This window comes from Pipra filicauda, unplaced genomic scaffold (genome assembly GCF_003945595.2).
Source record: "Pipra filicauda isolate LSUMZ 115617 unplaced genomic scaffold, ASM394559v2 scaffold73_size2923735_pilon, whole genome shotgun sequence".
NCBI lineage: Eukaryota > Metazoa > Chordata > Aves > Passeriformes > Pipridae > Pipra > Pipra filicauda.
In genome coordinates this window covers 186,144-213,890 of record NW_024104909.1, presented here as the reverse complement: position 1 = coordinate 213,890, position 27,747 = coordinate 186,144, and the positions used below count along the sequence as shown (strand labels likewise).

Genomic DNA, 27,747 nt, shown 5'->3' with positions numbered 1-27,747 from the left:
AGGGCAGGGCTGGGAAGCCAGGGATGAGGCATTCCCAGTCCCTTGAGCCTGCAACCACCTGGGAGAGGAAGCTGGAAAGACTGTATGTATTACCCACTGCCCCAAATAAATCAGGAAACTAATTCATGATTCCACAGTCCAGCACCCTCCAGAGAAACCCACACACCACAAATAGGTTCTCAGTTTTTATTCTTTTATCCCAAGATAGCAATTACTATTTTCCTCAGACAGCTTGCCTTAGGGTAGCACCAGGCTCCCTGCTGCCTGCACAGCCACCCTGGCAGCAAGGAATGCTGGTTAACATCCTCTTTAAGGAATTGCCTCCTCAGGGAAACACTGTTCTAGAAAATTCCCACCCCAGTGTCCCCTTTTCTGCTTTCACACCCCTTGAAGCCTTTACCCCTGGGCTCCTGCAGCACCTTTTCTGGGGCCTCTCCTTTTCCTTCACTCACACACTGCCCCATCTTTCCCCTTTCCCCAGGCTCCCAAGCACTACAATCTATTGGATGGACCATCTTACCCCCTCCAAACCCATGTTTTGCACTCTTAAGACTGAGCAAAGCCCGACCTAAATCTGTGTAGCCTCCTTCCAGCCGCGTCCTGCAAAGCCCACCCAGTTCTAAGGCACTGCTGAATCAGAGCTTCCCTTGCTCTCCAGGTGCTCCCAGGCCCTTTCCCTGAGTTTTTTGAGGTGGTTTTGCCTTAAATTCAAGGGACACAGTATTGATAAACCTGCATAATGCAGCTAGAGGCACTGCCAAGGCTAAGGAGGCCCCATTCCTCCACTGACAGGGAATGAGAGACAAAGCACAGAATACTCTTCCCAGCACAACCTCCAGAAATTCTGAGGAATTTCCAGAGATGTTACCTTAGGAGAATTAGCTCCACCTCATCAAAATTCTTCAGGATGAAGCTCCTGCAGCCTTGTCCTGCAGCTGGCACTGGGTGCCATGTGCACTATGGCATTTGCTAAAAATGACAAAATAGCGTGTTGTGATGAATTTAAGAGTTAAATGTGAGCAGAAAGCAGCACCCCCAGCACACAGGAGCTGTCAGTGGGGCAGGGGCACAGCAGAGAGGGCCACACCTGCCTGGTTTGGGACAGTGGGTGCCCCAAGGCTGTCCCAGGAGGCAGAGACCCCCCAGTCAGAGCAGATGTCCTTGTTACACAGGCAGACCAGCTCTCAACCCTGCCTAAGGGGACTCCTCAGGCAGCTCATCAGAAGGGGTGACCAGCTCAAAGGATGGAGCCAGAATGGATTTTTGTATTTTGGTATTATTTTTGGACCAAGGTCCAAAAATCAGAGGAACAGTTTCATCCTCTTCCCCAAGAGACTTTTCTCAACTCATCAAGGCCATCACTCACAGACCTCGGGTTTTCATTGTTGGTTTTCCCCCCCTCAAAAGACTCGGTAATAAATGGGAACAGAGTTGCTGGAAACCATTTTACACCAAAGTCCCTGTCACCAGAGCCCCTGTGGTCACTCTCAGCTCCCACAGGAGGGACCTCTTCCTGCACTGCCTGTCCTTTGAAAATGCCCTGCCAGAACTATTTCAATGAAAGGCAGGCAGTGGTGAGGACCAAAGCTTTGCAGCACAGCTCCATCTGGGATGTGGTTTCTTGTGCCCATCTCCCATGGGGGACAGAGCCATCCCTCAGTTCCTGCTCTGCTGCCCTGGCATTCTGCTGCTTGCCACAGGCATGGGAAGCTCAACAGTCCTGAGCTCTTCCTTCTCCCTCATGCACTTCCAGGGGAACATCTGCCTTGCAGCCACTGCCAGCGCTGGGATCTTGGCATGGGCAAACCAGACCAACAGCCTCTGCTGCAAAGTGGCTACAAAGCATTTACCACAAAAACAGGCTTTTGGGGATGGAATAACCAGGACAGGGTTAATTTTTAGAGTAGCCAGGAGGGGCATGACCAGGACCAGGAAGTTATTCTGTACTACCTCCTGCCACACAGAGGGGCTGGGGGAAAGGGGTGCCTTTTAGTCAGGGGGGTAAGAATTGTTCACCTCTCTTGTACCATCTGTTGTTAATATTGTTGCTGTTACTATTTGTTTTCTTATCTCATTGCTGTTCCCAGTAAATTGTTCTTATCTAAACTCTTGATCTGTACCCTTTGTGCCTCCAATTCTCTTCTGCAGCACACCACAGGGGGAGGGAATGAGCATGGTTGGGAGTGTTTCAGGGGGAGCAGGAAATTGGGGAATTCCATTCCTAAACTACAACATGTGATCCCAAACAACCCCTGAGGAGGGCAAGAATCTGAAGAGAACCAGGGTGGGCTGGCTGAAGGAAGAGGTTTTGAAGCCCAGATCTGGGATGGCAGTAGAGCAGACTTTCCAACTAGGAACAGAGCTTCACTGCAGCTCAAAGAGCCAAACTTTACAAACTTCACCCCTCCACAACAACCTGTCTTCCTTATGGCCTCAGATACATCCTCTGTGCCAATCCACGTGGCACAGGAGGAGCCAAGGACACGTTTCAGAGACGGTGAGGAGGTTGGGATGCATAAAAGGATAATTAATTGATTGCTGTGTGTAACTGCCAACTTTCTAACACCACACAGACCTGAACAACAAGGGCTGCACGAATCTTAAGGCAGGTAAAATCTCTGAGCTCAGAGCTTCTCCTCCTAACCCAAACCTTCCGGCGTGATCAAGGATCCTGGGAACCCAGGCAGCACTCAGGCCCAGGATGCTGCTGGCTGTCGTCTTCTGCTGCCCCTTGTCCTCCCACGTGTGTTCTCTGGTGGCCCAGCCCTCCTGCCAGGCCCCCTGGCTGTGGTGGTGCCCGGCAGAGCCGCGGTGCTGGCACAGCTCCCACGCTCCTTCAGCTTCCGGGTGGAACAGTCACCCGACGTCGGTGTTCCTGCGGCCACCGGGAAAGAGAGGACAGTCACCCCTTGGTGGGACGGAGAGACAAGGGGACTAAGGGTTTTCCAAAGGGAAAACCAACCAGAGGGCACGTAAGGACTAGTTAGAGCCCAGCCCTGGTGTGTGTGCACTGGTTGGGACTGGCAGCGACGGGTGATGCCCCTCAGTGCCACAGCCTGTCCCTGTGGATGGCTGGCAGTAATTCCCACTCACCCTCCTGCTTTGTTATGGCTCCAGCCAGCTCGGCTCGCTCTGCCCCGGGGCTTGGAGCCTTTGGAGGTTTTGAGTCACAGTCTGCAGAGCTTTTCCTGAGGACAAACCAAAGGGAAAAATCAGTGTTAGGAACAGGGCAGGGAACAGGGAAAAACAGGCTGCACTCAGCCACTGTTGTGCTGTCTTCCTGCTGCCTGCTCCCCTGCAGCTTCCAGCATCCCAAAAACAGAGTGTCTCTCTGTCTGTAGCTGAGACAAGTTCCTGTCATCAGGAGAACAGGACACAGGCTTTGGGAACCACTTCCCAAGCAGCTCTGACCACTGAGCAGGAGATGCAGGAGCCATCTCTCAGCCTGGGCCTCTCAGCAAAGGATGAGGCAGAGCCCCAGATCTGCAGTGAGAAGCGCAAGAAAATGCCTGCACCAACTTCAGAGCCTGGAGCCTTCCCTGAATGAGGAGGGATTGCTGGGTCCCTCTCAATTACCATTCCAAGCCATCAGAAACCCAGCCAGCCAGGCCTTCCCTTGGCACAACAGCCCCTTCACCTGCCCAGAGTCCTTCCCTCCTTACCCATCTCTTCCACACATTCCTCCAGCACAGCTGACAGCTCAGGCAAGCTCAGGGACTTCAGGGAAGGTGGCCACCCTTCCAGCACTGCAAGGACAGAAGCCACACAGTTAATCCATCTGCATGCTCTCTGTGACAGAGCAGAGACAAAGGGCTGGTGTTGCTGGGAAGCATCCACACCCAGAGTGGCTCCAGTTTGGAATTTTGAGTCACACGGGAAGAGTGCTGGAACTGCCCGTGCCAAACTGAGGGGGTTTTCTGACAATTCTACCACTTTGGAATTTAGGTTTTTATACTGTCTGGGTCATATTAAAAATCTCAGCGATTAAGTGGACAGAATTCAACAGGATCTCTGTCTCACTTTTGAAACAGGAAGCAAAGAGCAGAAAGAAGCACGTCATGGGCAGCAGGATCACAGATTCAGAGACTGGTTTGGATTGGAAGGGACCTTAAAGACCATCTCCCTTAAGGGACCTTAAAGACTCCACCCCCCTGCCATGAGCAGGGACACCTTCCACTAGATCAGGCTGCTCTAACCCCATCCAACCTGGCCTTGAACATTGTCAGGGATGATTTGCTAACTCCTGGCAATAAGGAGCTGCTGGCCAGGCCTACCCAGAGGTGTACAGGTGTTTGCCCCACAAACTGAACGGGACAATCCCCCAAACTGGGATAGGGAACCAACCACAGTTTCTGATTGAGCCCCTGCTCCAGTGCACAGTGCAGTGACACACCCAAGGTGCAGCCAGAGGCCCAAGAAGCAGGGCTGTCACTGAACACCTGTCTTACACCTCTGCATTTCTATCCACAAGCACTTGCCAGACCCCTAAACTTCCCACTTGCTGAGAACCAAAAGTTGCTGTGAAACTGCTGCAGTTAAACTCCCAACACCCCGAGTGCTTTAAACGCTTCCCCTGAGCACGTCTTACATTCAGTGCAAGGGTTTGGCTGCTCATCCATTTCCAACTCTCTGACTTCATCCTTTCATCAAGGAAAGACAAGCATGAGGCTGGCTCTGGGGCCTCCTGTTCCCCCCTCCTTGCACCCATCTCTGCAGTTTGGGGTGTTCCTCACCTGGGCGCTCGCCGGGCCGCCGACTCTCTCCGGTGTCGGGCACTGCGCTGCCCACCCGCTCCGGGGTGAGCCGGGAGGACAGCTCTGCCTGACAGCTCCTGCCAAACAACACAGCCCATCAGCAGGGCACAGGGACTCTCCTGGCAACAACGCTCTGTGTGCTCCTACAGCCTGCGTGGGGTGCCCAGGGACAGCCTCTAAGGCCCTGGGTTACAAACTGCTCCTTGCTCCTTCCTGGGAAGAGGAAGATGTGCCCCAGCCAAAGCTTGGGGTGCTCATCACTGTGCCCCATCTCCATCCACAGCAATCTCCGCTTCATTCATAGAGGAGCTGAGGGGGGACAAGAGAAGGAGGGGCTGGGGTGAGCAGGAGGAAGCCCAAGCCAGGGGCTGTGCCTGGTTGGTGTGAGAATCAAGACTGATCCAAGGTTTTTAATGGGCAAAGGAAGCGACCTTTGGACAGGCATCAGAAAGGCACAGAAGTTCTCTGGCTGTCATCACCATCCCATCAATTCAAGCAGTGTATCCTCAGAGCATGGCAAGGCCCTTCTACAAGGGAGCCTCAGCTCCTCAGTCAGGGAAAAAGCCAAGCTCTGCCTCTTGCAGCTGGGAATATTGCTCTGCTGTCCTTCTGGATCCAACCCCAGCTCAGTGAGCACACCCTACTCCCTGCTGGGCTAGAGTTCATAAGCAGCAGGATTAATGCCACTTCCAAGGATGTGCCTGTTCTACCACTGGACAGAACAGGGCCTGTGACAGGAGTCCAACCGGGGCTGAAAGAAAAGCACCACAAAGTCAATAAAAAGGTGTCTCAAGAGGTGGGGGTGAATGGACAGGGCAGGATTTTCTGCTGGTTGTCAGACTTGCAAGGAAAGTGTTCTTCACTAGCCAGGGCAGGACACTGTGAGTCCTCTGAAAGGATTTGGAAGTTAACTCCTTTCTGCATTCACCTGATCACCAAGGTATACCCTGGGCAAGCACAAAGCCCTCAGCCTTTTGGTTCCTTCTAATTGAAACAGGAGCACCCAGCACTCCCAAAAAGTCAGGCCACTTACAGCTCGTACATCTGACTAGGGCTTCACATCTGCTCCCATGGCTGTGGCTTTCCACTAGGGAAAGTCAGGTAGGATCCAAAATGGGTTCAGGTTCCGTTCCCGGTGAGCTCTCCTGCCTTACCCTAAACATCACCTGTAAGACTGCCAATATGACCCCAAACCCCATTTCCCAGTAGCCTCAGTGTCATTTCCTGGGAATCACTTACTTGATCTGATCCAGCAGCACTCCAGCATCCTTGGTCATGGCCTGAGCCTCTCTGAGCTGGCACTGGATGGCATTCCAGGTCTCATCCCGCTCCATCAAGCAGCTCTCAGCCACTGCACGCAGCTTCTGCTCCTGGCACACCTGGCCCTTCATCACCTCCACCTCTTCACACCTCTGCAGCAGAGCAGACCAGGGGATTAGGTTGGGATTACTGCACATCACTCTCATTCCTGCCACTCTGGCATGGCTCTGAAGTCATTTGAACGGCTTAGGCAACCAGATGGTTCCTTTCCAGTGGGAAAGGACGCTGGATAAAGCTTGTACACTGAGTACAGGTTCTCTCCACACCAAGCCCAGCCCCAAAATTACAATTCTGCCTTCCTCTCCATTTATAAATATATTCATTAAGGCAAATTTACCAAACCAACAAAAGTCTGTTCATTGATGGCTGCACAACTTCACCATAAAAATGACATTGCTCGAAAAGAGTAGGGATTCATTTCCTGCCCCTGGCTCCTATGGTTCTCAGTTGGATGGGAAGCAGATACAAAGGCTTCACAAGCATGGAGCACAGAGGATAAGGAGGACCCGAGGAAATAGCCTGAAGTTATGTCAGGGGAGGTTTCGATTGGATATTAGAAAAAGGTTCTTCCCTGCAAGGCTGGTTGGGCACTGAAGAGGCTCCCCAGGTCAGTGGGCACGGCCCCAAGGCTGCCAGAGCTCAAGAAGCATTTGGACAATGCTCTCCGGGACAGGGTGGGATTGTTGGGGTATCCTGGGCAGGAGCAGGAGTTGGACTCAATGATCCTGATGGATCCCTTCCAACTCAGCATATTCCACGAGCTGATAAGCTGTACCTGTGCTGTTATCTGACCAACTCGACACCAAGTGTGTCCACTAAAAGTTATGGCCCGGGGTAAGGGAAAAGACATTAGAGGAATAACACAAAAACACACCACCAATCACTTTTTGCAGCGTGTGAGGCCCTGATCAGGTCCCAGCAGGCTGACCTTGTGCAGCTGAATGGCCAGTTCCTGCATCTCGGCCTCCAGCCGATCCGCGTAGGCCAGTTCCAGGGCATCGCTGGGCGGCCGAGCGCTGCTGTGCCACCGGGCGATGGCAGAGGTCATCTTCCTCTTGGGTCCAAACAGCCTGGGGGGACAGTGCAAACCCTCAGCGACCAAGCCCTGCACCATCTGTCTCTAGGCCAAAAGGGAGACTGAGGGGAGGCCTCACTGCAGGCACAACTTCCTCGTGAGGGGAAGAGGAGGGGTGGGCACCGATTTCTTCTCTGTGGGGACCAGTGACAGGACTTGAGGGAATGGTCTGAAGTTGTGTCAGGGGAGGTTTAGGTTGGATATTAGAATGAGGTTCTTCACCCAGATGGTGGTTGCTCACTGGAAGTTTAGGTTGGATATTAGAATGAGGTTCTTCACCCAGACAGTGGTTGGTCACTGGAGCCGGTTCCCCAGGGCAGTGGTCACAGCACCAAGGCTGAGTTCAGGAAGTGTTTGGATGATACTCTCAGGCACATGTGCGACTCTTGGGGATGGTCCTGTGCTGGGCTAAGGGTTGGACTGAATGATGCTTGTGGGTCCCTTCCAACTTGGCACATTCTGTGGTTCTGTGAATAGCAGGAGTGTGCTACAGCCAAGAACTAGGGGGTATCGAAATTGTGTAGAGGCAGCCAGAAGAGAGCAGCACTCACTAGCTAAACTTTCCTGACCAGGTTGTGCATGGTTTGTAAGGGTGAGATGAGAACACCATGACAGACACTCACGTGATGCCTATTTCCTTCAGATCACTCTCTGTGAGGGTCAGGAAGATCCGCAGGTCAACGTCTTGCTCCTCAAACACTTGCAGATACTTCAGGCACCCAATCTGCTCAAGGAATGTTGCCAGGTCCTGCAGCCCATCCAAACCAAACTTATTTATACCCTCACAAACAAAAAGTATTACCATTTCTCTTAATCATAAGTATCTGCTTCCTCAGGCTGTTGTAACACCTTCCTGGGTTCCAGCAGCAAACACAGCTTCCCCTGGTTCCCTGCCCTTTTCCACAGTCACACAACAGGGCAGGACTGGACTCTCTGCTGCAGCCATGGCCTCTTCTAGCAAGTGCAGAGAAAAATGACACACTAACAGCTACCCCAGCCCACACCACTGCTAGGTTTGGTAGCACACCCACAGGCCTGAAAGGTCTAGAAAACCCCTCCAAGCAAAAGCAACACCTAAGTAAAAAGTTATCTGTACAAGAAATTGCTGTTTCACAAGCATTTAAGTTTGGGCAGAGGTTTGGAATCAAAGGTGTTTTGGTGACAACTTCCCTTTTATCCAAGAGAGCAGCTTAGGCAACATTGGAAAAGCCTCCCAGGCCTGTTACAGTGACACAGGCTGTAGGACTGACTGCGTGCAGTTACCTGGGGCCCTGTGTAGGCAGGGGGCTCAGGAAGGACCACGTGCTGAGCAGAGCCCCCAGCCTTCCCTGAGCAGTGGCTCCACTGGCTGTCACTGTTGCTATAGCGGTTCTTGACCTTAAAGCTCTTGGCTTGTTTCCGACTTGGGGGACTGTTTGCATGGTCAGAGTCCTGGAAAAGAGAAAACACCCACAGAACGTAAAGGCCAAGGAGGAGTGTGCAAAGATGTCAGGATCACTAGTACAGACTCCTTCAAGACCTAAGGGCACTTCTATACATCAGCCCTGGAGCTGCCTTGAACCATGTGAGTTGTGAGTTTAAACTATGGAATAACCTCCAACCTCTTCCCCTTCCTTGGTTTTCTTGTCCCTGTAGTAGTACCTTTCCTCACCTCCCACGGAAGTAGAGTCACAGCAGGCTGTGTAAGGGTGACAGCGCTGGCCAAGCTGAAGGCAGAGAAAGGATATTTGAAGACCCTACCTCATTGCTTTCCAAGGAGCCTTCACTGCTGACTCCCAGGGCTCTGGTCAGGCATTCGCTGCTGCTGCTGCTGCTCCTGATGGTTCCCAAGTTGTTGTTGGAGAAAACATTATCCTCTGTAAAGGAATAGGAAAAAAATGTTTAAGGTCAGCTTCAACTTCTTACATTCTGTTTTTGCTACACAATTGCCAGCAGAACCTCCTGGAGGCGTAAAGGAAGGAGAAATCCAGAGCAAGGCTTCGCATGCAGCACTCATCACACAAGACAACCCTGAGGCAGAAATATCACATCTGATCCCAGATGTTAATCTCTCCCCAAGTCTGTTTAGTACCACAGACACCACTGGACACAGCCTTGCTCCATCTCCTTCACACCTCCTTCAGATTATTTGTACAAATTGATGAGATCCCCACACTGAGCTTTGTCTTGTGCAGCTAAACCATCCCAGCTTTCTCAGCCTTCCCTCAGGAGAGATACTGCAATTTCAACATCTTAGTGGGAAAGGAACATGCAAGCCAAGGGCTGGACTCACATCCAGGTGTGCACTGCAAGCTGGACCATTTTCTCAGACAGTGACCTACCCCGGCTGCTGCTGCTCTCCACATCCTGCTCGTTGATCGGAGAGGTGACGTCCCGGTTCCGGATGTCACCTCCTTCACAGCTGCCATCGTCACTGAAGGTCACGTAGCCCTGAGGGGGGACCTGCTCTGTGTGCAAGAGGAAGAGAGAACACACTAAGATTAGGATACAAGTTAGCAGGGAGGCTCCAGCAGAAAATACAACCAGTCAGGGATTTCAAAACAACAGGCTGTTTTCTCAACTGGCAGGTTTCATTCTGAAAGGCACAGAGAAAACCTGAGAAATGCAGGTGCTCCCTCACACAACCCCATAGCAGCTGTACTTCCATAGGTGCATTGAAAAGAAGTCAGAGGAAACAGCCTCATAACAGAGATGCACCTTAGATAGCAGCTTAAATAAATAACCCTCTTCACACCCAAATTATCAAAGGGCAAAAACATCTGCTCAAGAGAGCAAGGTGACAACTGTGTCCCATCCCCAGCCCAGCATACCCTGCAAAACCAACCCTTTTGCAACTGTGCTAAAACACCAGGAGCATCCCACTGCCATTTAAGAAGCTCACTGTATCATTTTGATACAGACAGTGCCTGTGGGATAATACATATCTGTTTTTGAGAGAAGGAAGTGATCTCTGAACATCCTTTTGAAGTCCATATCCTTTGTTATTTCAACCAGGTAATCAACCTGACAAATACCTATGACACAGGAATACAAACTTTATACCACTGCATCCAGGGATTGAAGCCTGAGTTGGTATTGTCTGTCTCTTGGCCTATTGCAAAGGTTTTGTAATCTCATTTTTAGCAGTATTTCAAGCATCAGGGAAGGCAAAAAACCTGACAGGTCCAGGAGCAGCAAGTTCACTTTCATGATCAATGATTTCCTGGCCTGTGTGATCACTTCCTCAGTCATCAGCTTGAGAAGGACTCCAACTTTTGAGCCTGCCTCAAAAAGGGAAGCTGGGAGGGGAGCAGTCATTGAGGTAGGAGCAGGGAAGTGTCCCACTCATCAATATCCAGCCTTGACAAAAGAATTCAAGGGGTTTTCTTTCTAAACCAGAGATTGGATAGCCTTGTATGATGGTGTTTACTGCCTCTGTTCTGTACAAAACACACACGAATCCCAAACGAAGAGAAAAAGAATTACTGGCCCAGAAAGACCTCAGTCAGGCTCCTAACTCTTCTCACCATAGCAAGACAGCTTCTTGCACCCGATCCCAACTGCTGTGATCTTTGCCAAAGCCTGGGGCCCATCATGGATGCTGGGACCCTTCATCCTACGAGCAGGTCTCTGTCTCTGGGGAGTAGAACATGATTCATCTGAGGAACTCAGCTCTTCATATTTTCCTGTAGTTCAAACACATGTTGTTAGCAGCACAGTAAGTAATTTACCTACTTAATTTGCTACTGGTCCTGAAAATGCAGTTGAAAGAAAAAGGAAAATGTTAAAGAGGGAGGGTGAAACAACTAAACTAGGTCAGAAAAGGGACAGCAGACAAAAATTGCTGGATTCATGACTCTTCCATCCTCAGAAATGCTGGAATTTCCAGGATAGACCAACTAGCACTACCCCATACACACAGTAATATGCTTTCAAAACATCAAACACCTCACTTCAGGTTCCATCTCAAAATGAACAAGGTAAAACATCTGTTACCTGGACCCCTGCAGAAGACCTTGGGCACTGGGGCTGCATGCAAATCTATCAGTCCCACAATCTTTGGATGTCCATACTTCATGGCCAGTGTCCGTGCTGTGGCTCCAGTGTTATCTCTGACATCTGCCTTCACTCCCTGCAGAAAAAATACCTCTTTAAATGCACACAGCAGAAGGCACTATATAAAAAACCCCCAAGGACTGTCTTGGTTCCTCCATCAGAAATACAGGTTCACATTTGACAGACAGTTCAAGTTCCACTAATACACTGATGTCTTTCTATTCATCCACAGTGTCCCCAATCCCTGAATGCCAAATAGCCCAGGTATATCCATTTTGTGCATGGGGAACTTGTTTATCTGAGAAGTGTTTTGTATTGCTGCCTCCTTCTGGTGGGAAGCTGGACAACTTAAATGGGATGTTAAAACCAAAATTGTTTAAGAGGCATGCATGCTAATAAAGCTTTGGAGGCAGAAGATGCCCACTAGCCTGAGCATGCAAGACTTCAAACACAGTAGAAAAACTAGAGCTTTAGTTGTTTCCTAATTCAGTCATTATTCAATTAAATCTACAATCAGGCCTCGCTCCTGTTCTTGCAAGGCCAGTGTAAAATCACAGTACTAGTCTGCAGAAAACAGATGCTTTGAAAGCAATCCTGGAAGTCTGAGACTTCTGACTGTCATCAAGGATCAAACATAACACTGCAAAAAAGGCTGGTGTCAAACTTGTGGTTCTTCCTCTGAGGGCTGGAGGCAGAGACTTTCAGCTTTACAGGGAACTGTCACGACACTTACATGATTGAGAAGGTACTGAACAATTATCTCATGGCCAGAAGCAGCTGCTTCCATCAGAGGTGTATATCCATACACTGGCTCCCTAGAGAGAGAACAAACACATGGACTGGGATAATCACAGCTGGACTGTGCTGCAGTTATTGCCATACCCTAACAGAACATCTCCATCCCTCAATCTTTGCTGATCATAAACTGTCAAATACTGGCTGTTCTACTGCACTCTGGTCTATCCCAGAAAAACTCCCCGTGAGATTCAGTGTTACTTGACTGGCTGCACAGCAACAGATGACCCTTCCAGCTGCAGATCTGCCTTCCAGAGGCAAAATCAGTTTTGCAGGAGCTAATAAAGCACAAACGTCTCTTTGACCTCAAGCAATTCCATGTGCATAAATGTACAGCAGTTCCCAAGGCACAGGAATGCACTGCACACTTCAAAAATCAAACTGCACTCTGAGTATATAGAGAATTCAACAGGAACACTTGCAAAGTGCACTTGTGTTCAGAAGGCATTGCACCTTTTGCTTTCAGAGTTCAGCTCATAATTAAACAAGCAGTAAATATAATTTCTCTTGATCTTAGTAATAAATAAACAGTGATAACATGGGCAAACCACCATTCAGTGTACAGTTTGTCCTTGTATCAGCTGTGCCACACGTCCTAAGGTACAGAGGAAGACAAAAGTCTGTGTTGGAATATTTTTATGGGCCAACTGTTGCTTTCACATCTAAATGAGAAATGACAATAAAATGACAGATTCCTCCTTACTTGCAGTTGGCGTTTGCCCCATTCTCCAGTAAGAACTTGACCATCTGCTGGTGCCCAGCACTGGTGCAGTGGAACAAGGCAGTCCAGCCATGGATGTCCTTCATCTCCAGCTCTGCACCTTGCTTCAAGAGAAGAGACAATGTCCTTTACTGCACCCCCTCTGCTCGGGCTTTTACTACCCCTCTGTGCTGGGATACCAAGAGTTTAAATCCCTGCACAAAGCTGAACTCACAACACAACACAACATTGCAGCTTGTGGACAGTCCTACCCCGAGCATTTAAACCACGTGCCGTGGCTTTACCTGTTCATCATGGGATACACACCTGCAGAAGGAAGTAAGCCACACTCTCGTTCCCACAGCTGGAGGCCAGCATGAGCGGGGTCTGGCCCTCCGGGCTTGGGATGTTCACGTTCACTCCTGCTTCCAGCAGCAGGTGCACGATGTTGTCATGGCCAATGTAGGAGGCATACATGAGTGGAGTCCAGCCCCCACAGTTCCTCTGGTTTAAATCCAGGTCTCCACTAAATAACAGAAGAAAGAAATCAGCTCCTCTTGCTACCATCGTTGCACTGAAAAAAATTCTAGCACTGAAGCCTGGGTGGAATTCCTTCCAGCTCTAGCACAACTTCCACCAAACCACAGATTCATGGAGCGGTTTGGGTTGGAAGGGACTTTAAAGACCATCTTGTTCCACCCCCTGCCACGGGCAGGGACACCTTCCGCTAAATTACTAAGGAAATAATTTTAATCAGCAGACTTGCCCCTGAAACTTTGTGCCCCAGAACCCTTTGGGAGTTCCAGGGACGTGTCCCTGCTGCTCTGACCAGTGCGGCAGCCAGGGAGAACCACACCTGGCAGAGGTAACCCCAGAGCTGTGCCCACCCCAGCCCCTCTCACCGCTGAATACACTCCTGCACCACTTCATACTGCCCAACGGAGGAGGCTGTGTGCAAGTCCAGAGGGACATCCAGCTCTTCCCGACAGATCATCCCGACCCCGTGCCACATGGACAGACTGCGGCTCAGCAGCTCCGACTCGCTGGCTTCGTCACTCAGCTCCGACATCCCGCCCTCAGGAACCAAAGCAAAGCACAACATTTAGCTCCTGACCCCCATTTTCCACAGACCAAGGCATCACCCACTGGAGCTACAGCTCCAAGGTGCCACAGGCTTGGAAGGTGAGGTCAGCTCAGAGCTGTGGGGTTTCAAATTCCTACCTCTACTCTGATCCACTCCTCAGCCTGAGGCAAGAACAGCTGCTGAGATTTTGCTGAAAGTTCTCTCTTGCTGCAGGGGACTCTGGGATTCGGATACACTGGAAAAATAAAAGGCAATAATGCTAAACTCCACATCTTTCAAATCCTATATTAATATTTCAGAAGCACTGGCTTTATTTTCTTCCCTTCTAATCCGAACATGCCTAAGGCAGCTTTGGATACCCTCATCAAGACAAGACTAAACACCTATTTAAGATGCTTAGTGTTATACAAAAGGATGTAACTCTTGCTCTGCATGTTTTATAATGCAAAGAGAGAATTAAGAATGCACGTGTCAGACATTTCTGGGTTTTTTCCAACTGTCTTATGTTACAGGATGGTCCTGCTTAAATTAAGACACAGTCACTAATAATGACGACTGCCCACTGCTCCCAAAAGTGGTTCATGTCACCTAAACAGGGTTCACACTTCACTGTCATCAGGTTGTAAGGAGAATGTTTCTACCATTTATTGTTTCAGCTCTTCAGATGCAGCCCAGCCCTGTCTCTGTGAATCCTGGAAATTGCTGAAACACTTGGAGCAGCAGCACCTGCCCATTCATTATGGGAGCATGCCCACCATTCTGCAGACATAACCTAATCACACAGTTCCTCCAGTTCCAGCACTACCTGCAAGGTTTATTCCCAGCCTTAGGGAGCAATCACAGATTAATCACTATAACCACTATAACCACTCACAGGAGTGCTCTTGTTTGGCACTTCATAAAGAGCTGTTCAACACAGCTGCATCCATCAGCTGAGGGCTTCAGCTGCAGCTCCAGGCACAGAATCCTGGAATGGTTCAGGTTGGAAATCATCTCACCCAACCTCCCTGCTCAAGCAGGGTCCCCCTGAGCACATTACTCAGGGCCATGTCCAGTGGGTTTTGAATATCTGCAGGGAAGGAGATTCCACAACCTCCCTGGGCAGCTTGTTCCAGGCAATCCCACGGAAGTGCTTTCCCCTCCCTGTAGTGTCATTGCCCACCATGCAGCATTTCTGAGCTTTGCTTGGTCCCACTACATATTCTGCTGGGCAGCTAAGCCAATGTAAAGAGGTCTTTCTTCTTCCTGATAATTTCTTGACAATTTAATTCCTCAGATTAGATTCATTCTGGGGTCAGGCAAATGCCAAATCTGGCATTGGGGAGGAATAAAAGAGAGCAGAAACAGGCTTTTCAGGAGCAGTTGCTCTTTAGATTCCCTCAGCTGTAACATTTCAAAAGCATACTTATATTTTCTGATCAGCTGTGAGTCTTTGTCTTGGAAACACCAAGAAACATAAGAAACCACCTTTAATTCCCACCTCTTCACTCCCCACCCGGATCCTTTCTCTCACACCTTCCTTTTCTTCCCCTCCTTCAGCTTGTTAAGACTACAAAAGCACCGTCTATTCTACTTAATCAGCTGGTGATAAACATTTCCTTCCTTAAGATATGTGCAAAAGCACTTATTTTACTTAATAGAAGCAGTTTGTACTACGCTGGGCAACCCAGAGCTCTCAGGCAAGAATATGCAGGGCAGAGCACAAATGAAAGGCCTGAACACCTCAGAACCAAAATAGGAAGAGACAGAAGTGGATTTAAGTTGCTCGTAAGGAGGAAAATAGAAATGTTTCTTACTGCAACAGATTAAAGCTGCTCCTGGAAGGCAAAAAGGCATGAGAAAGGAGGTAAAATCCAGGGTGGTTTGCAGAAGCATATTCAGATGCAAGTGAAGCTCGTTGTCTCTGCAGCCCTGCTTATTAATTGGATACATTAATTATAAACCACAGAGGTGTTTGGTGTTTGTCAGAATCAGCCCCATTCAGGTACAAGTTACCAACACAACCCTGGTGAGGTGATCACAGTCAACAGGGCAACACTGACAGGACAGACAGGTTATGCTGGACTTCAGAATATTCAAGGCACTCAGCCTCACTCCTACCACCTGCACTGTGCCCTGCCTCCATCTCTGCTTTTTTATTGTTTTTAAACTCTGAGATTTCACCTCAGACTGAACTGGAGCATGATGTCAGCTCTGTAAGCACCTGAGGACAGTGGAGCACAACCTACAGAACAACAAAAGTGATCAGAGCCCTCAGGGCTGAAATGAAAAGACCTGGGTGAAATAAAATCAGGGTTGTCTGGTCTGAAAAGGAGATGCCTGGAGGGGACATGTGACACCAGCCTCAAATACACAACTGGCTGCTGCAGAGAGGATGGCAGCAATAATCCATTCGTTGTGGCCAGGGTGAATATCATGGAATCATCAAATGGTTTGAGCTGGAAAGGACATTAAAGCTCATCTCCTTCCACCCCCTGCCATGGGCAGGGACACCTTCCACCAGCCCAGGTTGCTCCAAGCCCTGTCCAACCTGGCCTTGGACACTTCCAGGGATGGGGCAGCCACAGAAAGACTCAAGTCATAGCATGGAAGATTTCAGTTAAAACCCACAAAAATCCTTGTAAAAGTACACTCAAGAGTACTGAGGGAGATTCAGTTACTAAGAATAAGCTTGACAAAGACCTCCTGAACATTTACAGGCTGTTCTTTTGCTTTGGGGCAGAATAACCAAGGCAACGTTTGTTAGAGACCTTCCTCAACCCTGTTATCCTAGTTTCAGCTGGAACACAGTTCATTTTCTTCCCAGCAGCTGATGCAGGGCTGTGTTTTAGATGAGAATAATGCTGGTAACACACCGATGTTTTCGTTGTTGCTGAGCAGTGCTTACCCTAAATCAAGGCCTTTCCAGTTTCCCATGCTCTGCCAGCAAGGTTCCAGAGAAGCCAGGAGGGAGCATGGCCAGGAGAGCTGACCTGAACTGGCCTGAGGGATATTCCATACCACAGGACATCATTCCCAATATATGAACTGGGGAGGTTGGCTGGGAGGGGCCAGTATTGCTTGGATATGGGACAGGCATCAGCCATCAGGTGGTAAGCAACTCTGTTGTGCATCCCTTGTTTCTGTTGGATTTATTTTTTCATTATAATTACTATTATCATTATATTTTATTTTGCTTCAATTATTACATTGTTCTTATCTCAAGCCATCAGGTTTTTTGCTTTCTTTTCTGATTCTTCTCCCCATCCCACTGAGATGGGGAAGGGAAGAGCAGCACCCTTGAGCTTATTCACCAGCTGGAGTAAGCCATGACACCTGTGAGGCTGCTGTTATTATTATTAAATTTACTGCATCAACACCCAGCTATTTATCAGGATCAGAACTCTACAGAGCTGAGGCTCAGAGCAGGCAGCAAACCCCACACTGACCTAGATTCGGAGATTGCTGCTTGAGCAAAAAGGAAGGCAGAAAGAAACCCTAAACAATATAAACTTAGTACTTAATGCACCTTTTTGGAGGATAAGCCTAAGGAACATGAGACAGCAGATGGAAAGTGATGGAAGAGCCACAATAAAATAAATGAGAGGTGATTTGAGAAGCAGCTGAGGCAACCACTCCCCAGCACAGAACAAATCCAGCTCTGCTCAGCAATCAGCCCTCACCAGTTCAGCTGCACTGGTTCTGCTCAATTCTTTCTCTCACATGCCCTTCCACAAGCACAGTGACACCCACAGGGGTCTTTCTGTCACAAAACACACATGACTCTCAAGACAGCACAAGTGTGGAGGTTCTTGGAGCTTCCAACTGAGCCATCAAGCTGATAACAGAGAATCATGGAATCTCATGAGCTGGAAGGGACCCACAAGGAGCATCAAGTCCAACCCCTGGCTGTGCACAGACACCCCAACAATCCCACCCTGGCCCTGAGAGCGTTGTCCAAATGCTCCTGGAGCTCTGGCAGCCTTGGGGCCATGACAACTGCCCTGGGGAGCCTGTTCAGTGCCCAAACAGCCTTGGAGGGAAGAACCTTTTTCCTGAGATCCAACTTGACCCTGCCGTGGCACAGCTCCAGCTGTTCCCTGGGGTCCTGTCCCTGGTCACAGGGAGCAGAGATCGGAGCTGCCCCTCATGAGGAAGCTGCAGACCCCGATGAGGTCTGACCTCAGTCTCCTCCAACTGATCACACCAAGTGCCCTGAGCTGCTCCTCAGACCCTTCACCATCCTCACGTCCCTCCTTTGGACACTCTCCAATAGCTTTAGAACCTTGGCACCCAGAACTGCTCACAGGACTCAAGGTGAGACTACACCAGAGCAGAGCAGGAACATGCTCCACTTCTGCTCCTTAGTTCTATCTCCCCTAAAAGCAGCAACAACCTATTGGAAGGAGTTAGAAGCCCTGTTACCTCCCTGTACAGGTACAAAGAGTTGTTACCAGCTCAGCCACAACAACAAGAACCAAAACATCTCATCTTTGCACTGCAGACACACATCACAGCTGCAGGAACCACATCAGGTTCCAGACGGTAGTGGTGTGACAGAAAGCGTTCCTGGACGCATCACACCTGGCTTCAATTCTACTGCTGAAAATACACCAAGTTTTTCATCTTTTAAAGCTTGGACTCAACGATCTTAGAGATCTTTTCCAACCTTAGTAATTCTACCACGAGCCTGGCATTCTCGGGCACGTTAAAGCACACAACACAATCTTAGAAAAACGAGATAAGAGGCACAAGAGCACTTCAGGCGCAGCGTTAGGGAGCACATATCCCATGGCAGGGGCTGTGCCCAAGGCAGCCGGACACGGCACCGCCAGGGCTGGGCGCGGGCCCAGCGCGGCTGGAGCTGCCACACCGGCCGCCCCACGGCCGTTACCGAACGTCTCCCGGCAGACGGTTCCCAGGCCCGTTGATCGCGCACCTCCCCCGAGGCCCTGCTGGGAACGCGGTCTCAGCCCCGCGCGCCCGGCTCAGCGAGCGGGTCGGAACCGCTGAGGCCCACCGAGACCGGAGAGCGCCCGGAGACAACCCCGAGGGGTTCCCCCCTCAGCACCGGCCCGGCCCAACCCCACCACCCCCTCACCTGCCCCGGTGAGCGCCCCGCCGGAACTGGCCCCGCTCGCGCAAGGCATGCTGGGAGCGCCCCGCCCTCCAGCCCTGCGGACTACAACACCCAAGAGCCCCCGCGGCGCCGGGCCAATGGGAGGGGCTGCGCGAGGGGCGGGGCGAGGGGCAGCCAAGGGGGTTGGGACTGGCGGTTGTAGTGAGGAGTCGTCGCGGTCCCGCGGTCCCTTGGCGCTGCCGCTCGGCCGTGCCGCTCGTCCCGACTGCCGGCAGTTCACTGTGTCCGCGGCCCGGCCCCGGGCCGGGGCTGAGCGGGGCGGTGGGTGCTGTGAGTGAGGGGAAGGGAGCGGGGCCGCGGGCGCGGGAGCCGCGTTGCCATGGGGACGGTGCGCGTGCGCCGCGCGGCCGCCATTGCGGGGGCTCTGAGGGGGGTCCCCCTGGGGTCCCTCACCCCGGGCCCGTCCCTGGGCTGTGTCCGGGCTGCGGTGGCTCATCCCCGGCCCGTGCCCCTGAATGCAGCCCTAAAACCAAGCTCTGTCTCCCACCATTACCTGTGTCTTCTCAGCTGCTCCCTCCCAGCGACGCTGTCGAGGTGGATGTGACAGCAAACGTCAGTTCTAGTGACACAGAAAGGCTCAGGATCTTATGTCTCAATTAGAATCATAGAGTCGTTAAGGCTGGAAAAGACCTCGAAGATCATCAAGTCCAACCTAAGACCTAATAACCTCCATGCCCAAGCTCTCCAGAAAGTGCCTGTTGTGCTTATTGCTGACAAGTCTTTGTTTTAAACACTGCTTGCTCCCACTGAAGATGAGCCGTTTGCTGACTGATAAGTCAGATCCAGCATAACATCCAGAACTTTGGGATACTGACCTCCCAAATAATCACAGAGTACCACACCAGGCAGTTTATTTTATCCTCATGGGACTCCTGTTTTCCTTAACATCCTCTGCTCACTGTCAGAGCACTGTACTCCAGCCATGGAAGTTTTCCTCCTCTTTACTTACATCAAATTCAAGGGTTGTCCCAACAAAACCACTGTGTGGATATGGACTGTAGGGTATTTACAGAGGCAATTGCAAGTTATAAACATCCCAGGGCATAAGCTGAGTTTAACCTCATGTTATGAGGATTTTTATTGCCTACGTCAATGCAAATAATAGTGACATCACTTGAACAGTTATTTCAGTCCTCAACAACACACAACCTTTCATGATCCTTGTGAGTTTCTTCTGATTCTGGGTCTTCTGTGATTCTATGGAACCTCTGAACCTTTCTTTCCCAAAAAGAAATCATTTACTCTCATGTTTAATTGCCCAGAAAACCATGCAATTGTAGCATAAAATGTAAAGGTTTTCAGTGAGGGTTAATGATCTGATTTCTTAGTACAACTACATCCCCTTCTGTGTTGTCTCAACTCCTCATGTACATCAAGGAAAGAATCCACTTTAGAAACACTTTGAGAGGTCAAAATCCAAGAACATGCCGACTCTCAACTATTTTTTGTTTAAAAATCCAGTGAAAACAATAGCAAACACAAACCAGTATTCAAGGCCAGGTTGGACAAGACTTGGAGCAACCTGGTCTGGTGGAAGGCATCCCTGCCCATGGCAGGGGGTGGAATGAGATGAGCTTTAAGGTCCCTTCCAACCCAAACCACGCTGGAATTCTGTGACTCTATGATCATTTTATCTGTTATTTGAGCAGTGAGGAGAGGAACGTTAGGGAAATAGGGAAGACAAGTGAAATCCAGCTGAGAGCAGAGATGTCAGCCTGTCTTTGGTGTGTTCCTTCCCTCTCCGTGCAGGCAGAACATGGGAACGTGCTTTAAGAGAACACAGTTACAGCAGTCTGGCTAAGAACCCCAAAAAGTACTCTCTAAATGAGAGGCTCAGCTGCCTCTGGGGGGTGTGTGGTAAGCAGGGCAGAAAGCTCGTGAAGCTCTGAACTCAGGTGGGAAGGAACAGCTCCAAAAATGCAGATTGTATCATTCCCTGGGAGTGCTGAGAATTCCACTGCCCTTACTGCACGTGCCGTGCTCTTGTTTTGTGCTGATGTCACCCCCCGTTCTTTGGTGAGGTATCCTTAAGCTCATCTTTCATTTGTTTGAAGGGAAGCTGTTCCAATGGCCTCAGAAGGGCAGAGTGAGGATGCAGCACCTCCAGCTGAGCCCCCTGCAGCTCCCGTGCAGAGTGACAGACCATTCCAGTGGGGATCCATACTCGCTGCAGTGAAAGACCAGCTCCCATCTCTGGACTCCGAGTCCTCCACAGTAAGCACTGAAACCTGCCTTTCTTCACACTGCCTCAGAAAAATCTCTCAAAGGAAGAGCAGATGACCTTAGGCAGGTGTTTCAGAGTGGCTGGGGTGGTGTTCTGAATGGGCTGCCTGTCCTGGCTGTGTAACACTGTGCATTAATCCACAGCCTTTTGGATTATCCTCAGTTGTCAGTCATTGCCATCTCCTCTCGCTGTATTCTTTGGAACCTGCCCCTCTGCTCAGGTGAGACCCCACCTGCAGTGCTGCCTCCAGCTCCAGGGTTCCCAGCAGAGGAAGGACATGGACCTGTGGGAGAGAGTCCAGAGGAGGTCACCAAGATGATCAGAGGGATGGAGCAGCTCTGCTGTGAGGAAAGGCTGAGAGAGTTGGGATTGTTCAGCTTGGAGAAGAGGGTCCAGGGAGACCTGAGAGCCCCTTCCAGTGCCTAAAGAGGCTCCAGGAGAGCTGGAGAGGGACTTTGGACAAGGGCCTGGAGGGACAGGACAAGAGGGAATGGCTTTCCACTGCCAGAGGGCAGGGTTAGATGGGATATTGGGAAGAGATTCTTGGCTGTGAGGGTGGTGAGGCCCTGGCACAGGTTGCCCAGAGAAGCTGTGGCTGCCCCATCCCTGAGAGTGTTCAAGGCCAGGTTGGACGGGGCTTGGAGCAACCTGGGCTAGTGGAAGGTGTCCCTGCCCATGGCAGGGGGTGGAATGAGGTGAGCTTTAAGGTCCCTTCCAACCCAAACAATTCTGTGATTCTCCAGACAAGAAGTATTTCCAGGGAAGAGGAGAGTAGAGGGCATCTTACAGAATGAACCCACATTTCTTCTTAGTTTGTTCAGTCAAAAATTTGGTATGAAAGCAGCACCCTGCTGATTTACAGTGAAATGATAATGTTTTATGCTTGGCAGTATCATGCTATTCATTCCAACAATGTACTTGCAGACAGTAGACCTGTTGGTATGTTTTTGTATCTATGAGGATCACAGGAAAGTGATAGTCCTAAAGACTTGGTGATCCACTGGAAAAAAGCATTTGGCAGATATTTCAATCCTGCATTCTGCTTTTTTTTTACTGCCTGTAATTCTCCACAAGCCCTGTTGCCTTTTTGTGCTTCAGTTTTACGTGCAAAGAATGAGACTGAGAGATATTGTGCAGAATTCTTCAGTGTGATACATTTTTCACTTGCTGGGGCTGGGTCAGCTTGCTCTTGGCTGCTCAAGATCTCTGTTCATATGCAGCATCAGTCTGGTGCAAATAAAAAAGTGCCTTCCACTCTAGTCCAAGATGCTCTGGCACTGACTTTCCTGAGGGGATAATGTGTTTCAAGACTCTATTATTGGTGGCCTTTTGTCCAAATAAAAATATTTTGTTAATTTTCAAACATGTATAAACTTGAAAAAATAATTTTGAACACACAAAGGATATATTTTATTCTGTCTTATTGTGGCCACTAATGGTACAAGGGGAGTCTTGTGGGCAGTGAAGGAAATGCCTCCAAGGGCTATTTATCACTTATCATTATCAATGATCTGAAGCACTGTGATCCAGTGGATAGAGTGCTGATAGAGATACCATGACTTGATTTCTGCACCTGGATCTGTCACTACCGTGGTGGGCAAACCATTTTGCCTCACAGTATCTCAGTTTCCCTCTACCTATTTAAAACAACCATTGCATTTTAATATGTGTGTGTATAGTCTAGATTAAGGCCCAACACTGGAATTATTTGTAGGCTTTCTTGTTGTGTAAGTGTACAATAAGTTTAAGAAGGAGGAAAAGCTCCACACTTTGGGGCCAAGTACCATTGTGTCACTCTAAATCCCACTGAACCTTTCTTTTTGCTTACAAACAATCTCCAGTTTCTCTGTTTCTATTTAAAAATTCCTGCTGAAGGAGCCGAGGCAATCCATTTGGCACTTCATTTGCATTCAAAAGATCTGGTTGTATAATCCCTGTGCTGCTGAACCTGCAGTTCCAGTGTTGCACCTTTGTCTGAGAGATTCCCACGTGCCTGAAGATCCATTTATGCACCCGAGCTCTGTGACCTGAATGTGCTCTGCTCCTGCCTCTGAAAATGGCACTGACAAATGTGTTTTATGCCCTGAAGTACCTTCATTACCCTGATATGCAATTTATTAAGAGGAAAGGTGTTCTGTTGGAGTTTTCTTCATGTTAAGGAAAGTTAATGATACCAGAAAGAATGCTCTGCAGTGAATTCCCATAAATGCACACTTGCAAAACAGAGGGACAAGCAGGAAAGCTGTGTCCTGACTGCTGAGGAGGTGCTTAATCTCCCCTTGGTGTCCATGCATAAGTATTCATCTCCAATACATATCTTATGTTTAGAAAAGGGATTTTCAGAGCTGTTTAAATGCTGACCTACCAACCACAGATGCTGTTTGCATTCTGAAGAGTGGATGTCAGGGTCCTGGTTGCAATAAAAAGCTTTCATGGCCCTGCCCATCCTCAACTGGTGCCCAGCAGCTCTACTTAAGCTCAGCTCGGGGCCTTCATTCTCTGTCTGAGCTGTGTTGGAGAAGTGCTGGTTTCTGGTTGAGCTGGACTTTCATCTGTGAATTAACTTTCAGGCTTTACCTCTGACCTGCCTCATCACCACAACATTGCCTTATGTAGATTTTTTTGCTCAGCCTCGTTGCTACCCCTGGTCTGTCCTGCTTGTTCCTCTTGGGTACTGTGAAACTGGGCTTGGCCTGGTGGGGCCTTGCCTTTCCAGTCATGAGCTCCCCTTCCCTTAGAATCCCAGAATCACAGAATCCCAGAATGATTTGTGTTGGAAGGGACCTTAAAGCTCATCTCTTTCCAACCCCCTGCCGTGGGGGTTGGAAACCTTCCACTAGGTTGCTCCAAGCCCTGTCCAACCTGGCCTTGGACACTTCCAGGGATCCAGGGGCAGCCACAGCTTCTCTGGGCAACCTGTGCCAGGGCCTCCCCACCCTCACAGGGAAGGATTTCTTCCCTATATCCCATCCAGCCCTTGCCTGTGGCCATGGGAAGCCATTCCCCCTTGTTCTGTCGCTCCAGGCCCTTGTAAATAGTGAGCAGCTCTGCTCTTGCCACTGATGGTGAGTGAGGTAAGCATAGAATCTCTCAGGAGTTAGAGAACTTCCCACCCTTTTCATTGCTCTCCTCAGCGGGATGTTTGTCATCAACCCCCGTGGAAATTCATTGTTTTACATGGTTTTTGCAATTGTAGCTTGCTCAAACATTGGGTGGCTGTGAGACAGCCTGGGTTGGTGACTGTTGGGCTGCTGGACTGTCTGTTGTGACTGCAAAGAAACTTCTTGGCTCTGCACTTCGAGGGGTGACAACATGGGAGCTGTCACTGCAAACCAGATATTCGGGCAAGTATTACAGTCACCTGTTTAATTTCTCTTTTTTTGTTCTTGTTTTCAGTCTGATTGTGAGAGTGATGAGGAACTTTTCATCTTCCAGCGGGAGCTGCCGAACTTAATTCCTGACCTTTCAGAAGAACTGATGATGTTTTCCCTGGAAGACTCCAACGTGCAGGTTGTGACTGTTGTGTGGGGGCTGTACTGCTGTCACCCCTCTCTTCTGGCTGTCTCCAGTGTGGGCATCTGCTGGTGTTGGACCTATTTGACTGAACTGTGTGATGGAAAAGCTTAGTCCCCAGTACTTTCTCCCACTAGAAACTGGATCTTTCGTTCTCTTTATACAGTGACTCTTTAAAGTTTTCTCTGTTCTTGAGATTTTAGAACTTTTTTGTCCTGTCTCCTGGCAGTTTTTATTGTCCTCTTACTGTTTGTTTTTCCTGTGCACTAGCAGTGCACACTAACCCTGCGGATTGATGCCTGAATTTTTCAGGGGTTTAAATTGTTTCAGCTACCATTTTATGTGTCTAGAAAATGAAGAATTATTTGGGACAGTGCAGAAAGGGGGACAAGTATGAAGTTTACTCTTGAACAGCTTTTCTGGGAGAAAATTTTTACTTTGCTCCTGTAGTGATGAGTTCATAGAATCCCAGAATGGTTTGGGTTGGGAAGGACCTTAAAGCTCATCTTGTTCCAACCCCCCCTGCCATGGGCAGGGACACCTTTCACTATCCCAGGTTGCTCCAAGCTCCATCCAACCTGGTCTTGAACACTTCCAGGGATGGGGCATCCCATTCCTGGAAGATTAGCCATCATGAGAAGCTGGAAGAGGAGCCAGCTGACCCTGCTGTTCCATCATGGGAAGACTAACTCCCCATTGTTTATCTTGGTGTGAGAGATATCCTACAATGAGCACGTGTAAGGAAAAGAAATTTCAAGGATGTTTAGCACTTCCTGAAATTAAAGTTTCTGGAAAGTAAACAGTCTTACTGTTTTCCATGGTGGATGTGGTGTGGGTTGTTTCCATATGGTATCTAAGTTGGACTTGTTGTCTTCCAATCACTTTGTTTTGGTTTATTATCTGCTTCTAAAGCTCAGGGAGGTATCACTTTCTGCACATGTGTGCTTTTTCTACCTGTAGCAAATCCAGGAAACAGAAAGACAACCATGGGAAATCTGGAACGGAGACCTGGAAAGTTTTGGCTTTCAGGAAGAAACAGATGGTACCCAAATCATTGCAAAAGAAGATGTACAAATGATTAAAGATGAGACTTGCAATCTTGCCAGGCAGACTGAAGAAATGCCAAACCAAAAGGGAGCTGTTCTTGAAGAGTCTCTTGCAGATTCCACAGATCACCTTGAAGAGAAAGAACTTGGCAGGAGACAGGCCAAGGAAACAGGGACCTCTTGGCATGATACAGCATTGTCTGTGGAAGGGCTGTACAGTAAAAAAGAGAGAAAAAAGCTGATAGAGACAAAGATACTCTCCAAAACCATTCTGGAGCCATCCCCAGGCCACCCAGAGCAGGATGTCAAACCTCCCTCCTGTGGCATCAACAACAGTCTAGAAAGAATTGCAAAGGGAGAGACCTCCTCAGATGAGCATCTTGGAGAAGTGACCCATTTGTCACTGCAGGTGAGTGGCCCCAAGAACAAACTTTGGGGGGTGGGGGCACAGTGCATTGCTTGCAGAGTCCTACTAAAGTGAGGAACTGAAGTGCCAACTTCTGCACATACAGAGGGTATGTGTTCTATAAGCTACCAAAAGCTGTCTCAGAGCTGTCATTACAAGTCCATCTTGGTGGCCAAACCAGTGGATCAGCGGTGTGGCTCCTGGAACCTCAGGAGAGCCAACCACAGCGTCTGGCTCTGGAAGCGCGGGAAACTCTTCTGGTTCCAGGCAGACTTGGCACTAAAACAGGGACCTTTCTGGCCTTCCAGTGTCTGATCTTTCCTGTAGTGCTGGAGGTGAGAAGAGAAGGTGGTTAGGATTGTTCCTGAAATCCTAAATCTCTTCCACCTAAGGCAGGTCCTTAGTTCTGTGGGATGACCAGCTTATCTGTTAGCTGGGATGTGGCCCAGCGTGGAGAGATGGTTCTCTTCAGTACTGTAGTTGTAGGTCTTCCTTTATTGATTTTTGAGTTCATTAGGACTTAATCAGCACAGAGCATGACCTGATATTTCTGTTCAAAGCCTTCCATAGGTCAGAGTACAGATATTTCCTTTCCCTTTCATCTACATTCAAAAATACACATTTTAATGTTAGAGCTGTTCTACTACAGGCAAAGAATGCAGCTGCTTACCTGTGTGTTAAATTGTGTTGCCTCATTGGAGGGGATCTTTTTCAGGTGGTTCTGGGGTTAATTCCCATTTCACCTCATGTAAATCAGTTGCTATATTAATTCAGGAGGCATCATTTGCCTTTCAGAACCTGTTTGATATCAGTGACTTCAATTAGCTGATGGTTTTGGTTGGGTACTGAGACCAGGCTCAGTGTGTTCTCACTTTGATTTGGAAGGTGGTTGTTACTTGCCAGCTCAGCAAAGTATTTAATTTATGTCAAGTTGTTAAAACTCATATACAGTTGCTTCCTGATTCATATCAGTTAATTTGATTTTTTTCCCTTAAATTCCTTTCTGTGTTAGAAATGGAATTGTGCAAATCTTAAATTCTTTTCTTCTGGACCCCGTCCAGTACCTTCCAACAGTGCTGTTCCTAGTAAGACTAAGGAGTCTAAAGCTTTAATAAAGCAGGTTAGATGATATTTTGATCTTTGTTGTTATAATGGTTTGTACTTCAGCACTATTATTGAAAGAGAAGCTTAGTTCTAACTGCATCATAATAAAATAAATGTATATATTGTCTTTCTCTTCAAGCTTTTTGATAAAACAGAACCTGTGATGTAGTTCTCAGTTGTCAGTCCTTTCTTGCTGTTCCAGACCAATAAATAATGGCATTGTTGAACCAGTGTTAGCTTTGTGTTGGTGAGAGACTTCAACTTGTGACTCTCATCAGGCTTTCATCTTTCATCAGCTGCAGTGTGTAATGTTAGAACAGAACTAGTCAGGGTTCAGGTGTGTGTGAAGATTTATTGCTCAGGGAGGACGGAGAGTCTTCTCTGAAACAAGAGGGGCAGATGACAGAGGTTTTACAAGGTGAAACTGCTGGGTTTGGAATCTGCTTCTGCTTTCTAAAACCTGGGAGTGGTTATGAGAAATGCATGTTTGCTGTAGCTGTGACATCATTGTCACGATGGACAGCCCCCTTCCTTTTAATAAAACTCATGAGTACTTCTAAGTTCTGGTGATG

General features: G+C 49.0%; 2 protein-coding genes across 8 annotated transcripts in view; one reads left to right on the top strand and one right to left on the bottom strand.

Moving 5' to 3' along the window:
• Positions 1–172: 172 nt before the first annotated feature.
• ANKS3 (ankyrin repeat and sterile alpha motif domain containing 3) lies at positions 173–18,946 on the bottom strand. Of its 3 annotated transcripts, none has more exons than XM_027732757.2 (18): positions 18,844–18,946; positions 13,901–13,998; positions 13,582–13,754; positions 13,007–13,205; positions 12,683–12,804; positions 11,918–11,999; positions 11,125–11,260; positions 10,656–10,814; positions 9,471–9,596; positions 8,890–9,005; positions 8,413–8,580; positions 7,773–7,897; positions 7,003–7,144; positions 5,994–6,166; positions 4,734–4,831; positions 3,663–3,746; positions 3,094–3,188; positions 173–2,875 (listed from the first exon to the last, which is right to left on the bottom strand). In XM_027732757.2, the coding sequence occupies exons 1-17, from the start codon at positions 18,890–18,892 to the stop codon at positions 3,106–3,108; spliced, it is 2,133 nt and encodes a 710-aa protein (XP_027588558.1). In that variant the 5' UTR covers positions 18,893–18,946; the 3' UTR covers positions 173–2,875; positions 3,094–3,105. The 3 variants fall into 3 exon arrangements, with proteins under 3 accessions (XP_027588558.1, XP_027588562.1, XP_039245497.1); XM_027732761.2 differs by lacking the exon at positions 18,844–18,946 and adding an exon at positions 18,412–18,550; XM_039389563.1 differs by lacking the exon at positions 18,844–18,946 and having other exon boundaries at positions 173–2,884.
• A 73-nt stretch (positions 18,947–19,019) lies between these two features.
• The window catches only part of DNAAF8 (dynein axonemal assembly factor 8), a 92,788-nt gene continuing 84,060 nt past the window's right edge, over positions 19,020–27,747 (top strand). The window contains exons 1-4 of one of the 5 annotated variants that reach the window (XM_039389559.1): positions 19,020–19,143; positions 20,937–21,096; positions 24,503–24,619; positions 25,580–26,074. In XM_039389559.1, coding sequence (XP_039245493.1) covers positions 20,950–21,096; positions 24,503–24,619; positions 25,580–26,074 — 759 coding nt within the window. In that variant the 5' untranslated portion in view covers positions 19,020–19,143; positions 20,937–20,949. Of the gene's footprint in view, positions 19,153–19,281; positions 20,046–20,936; positions 21,097–24,502; positions 24,620–25,579; positions 26,075–27,747 lie in introns of those variants that run through there. The other 4 variants (XM_039389558.1, XM_039389561.1, XM_039389562.1 and 1 more) reach the window with 4 other exon arrangements.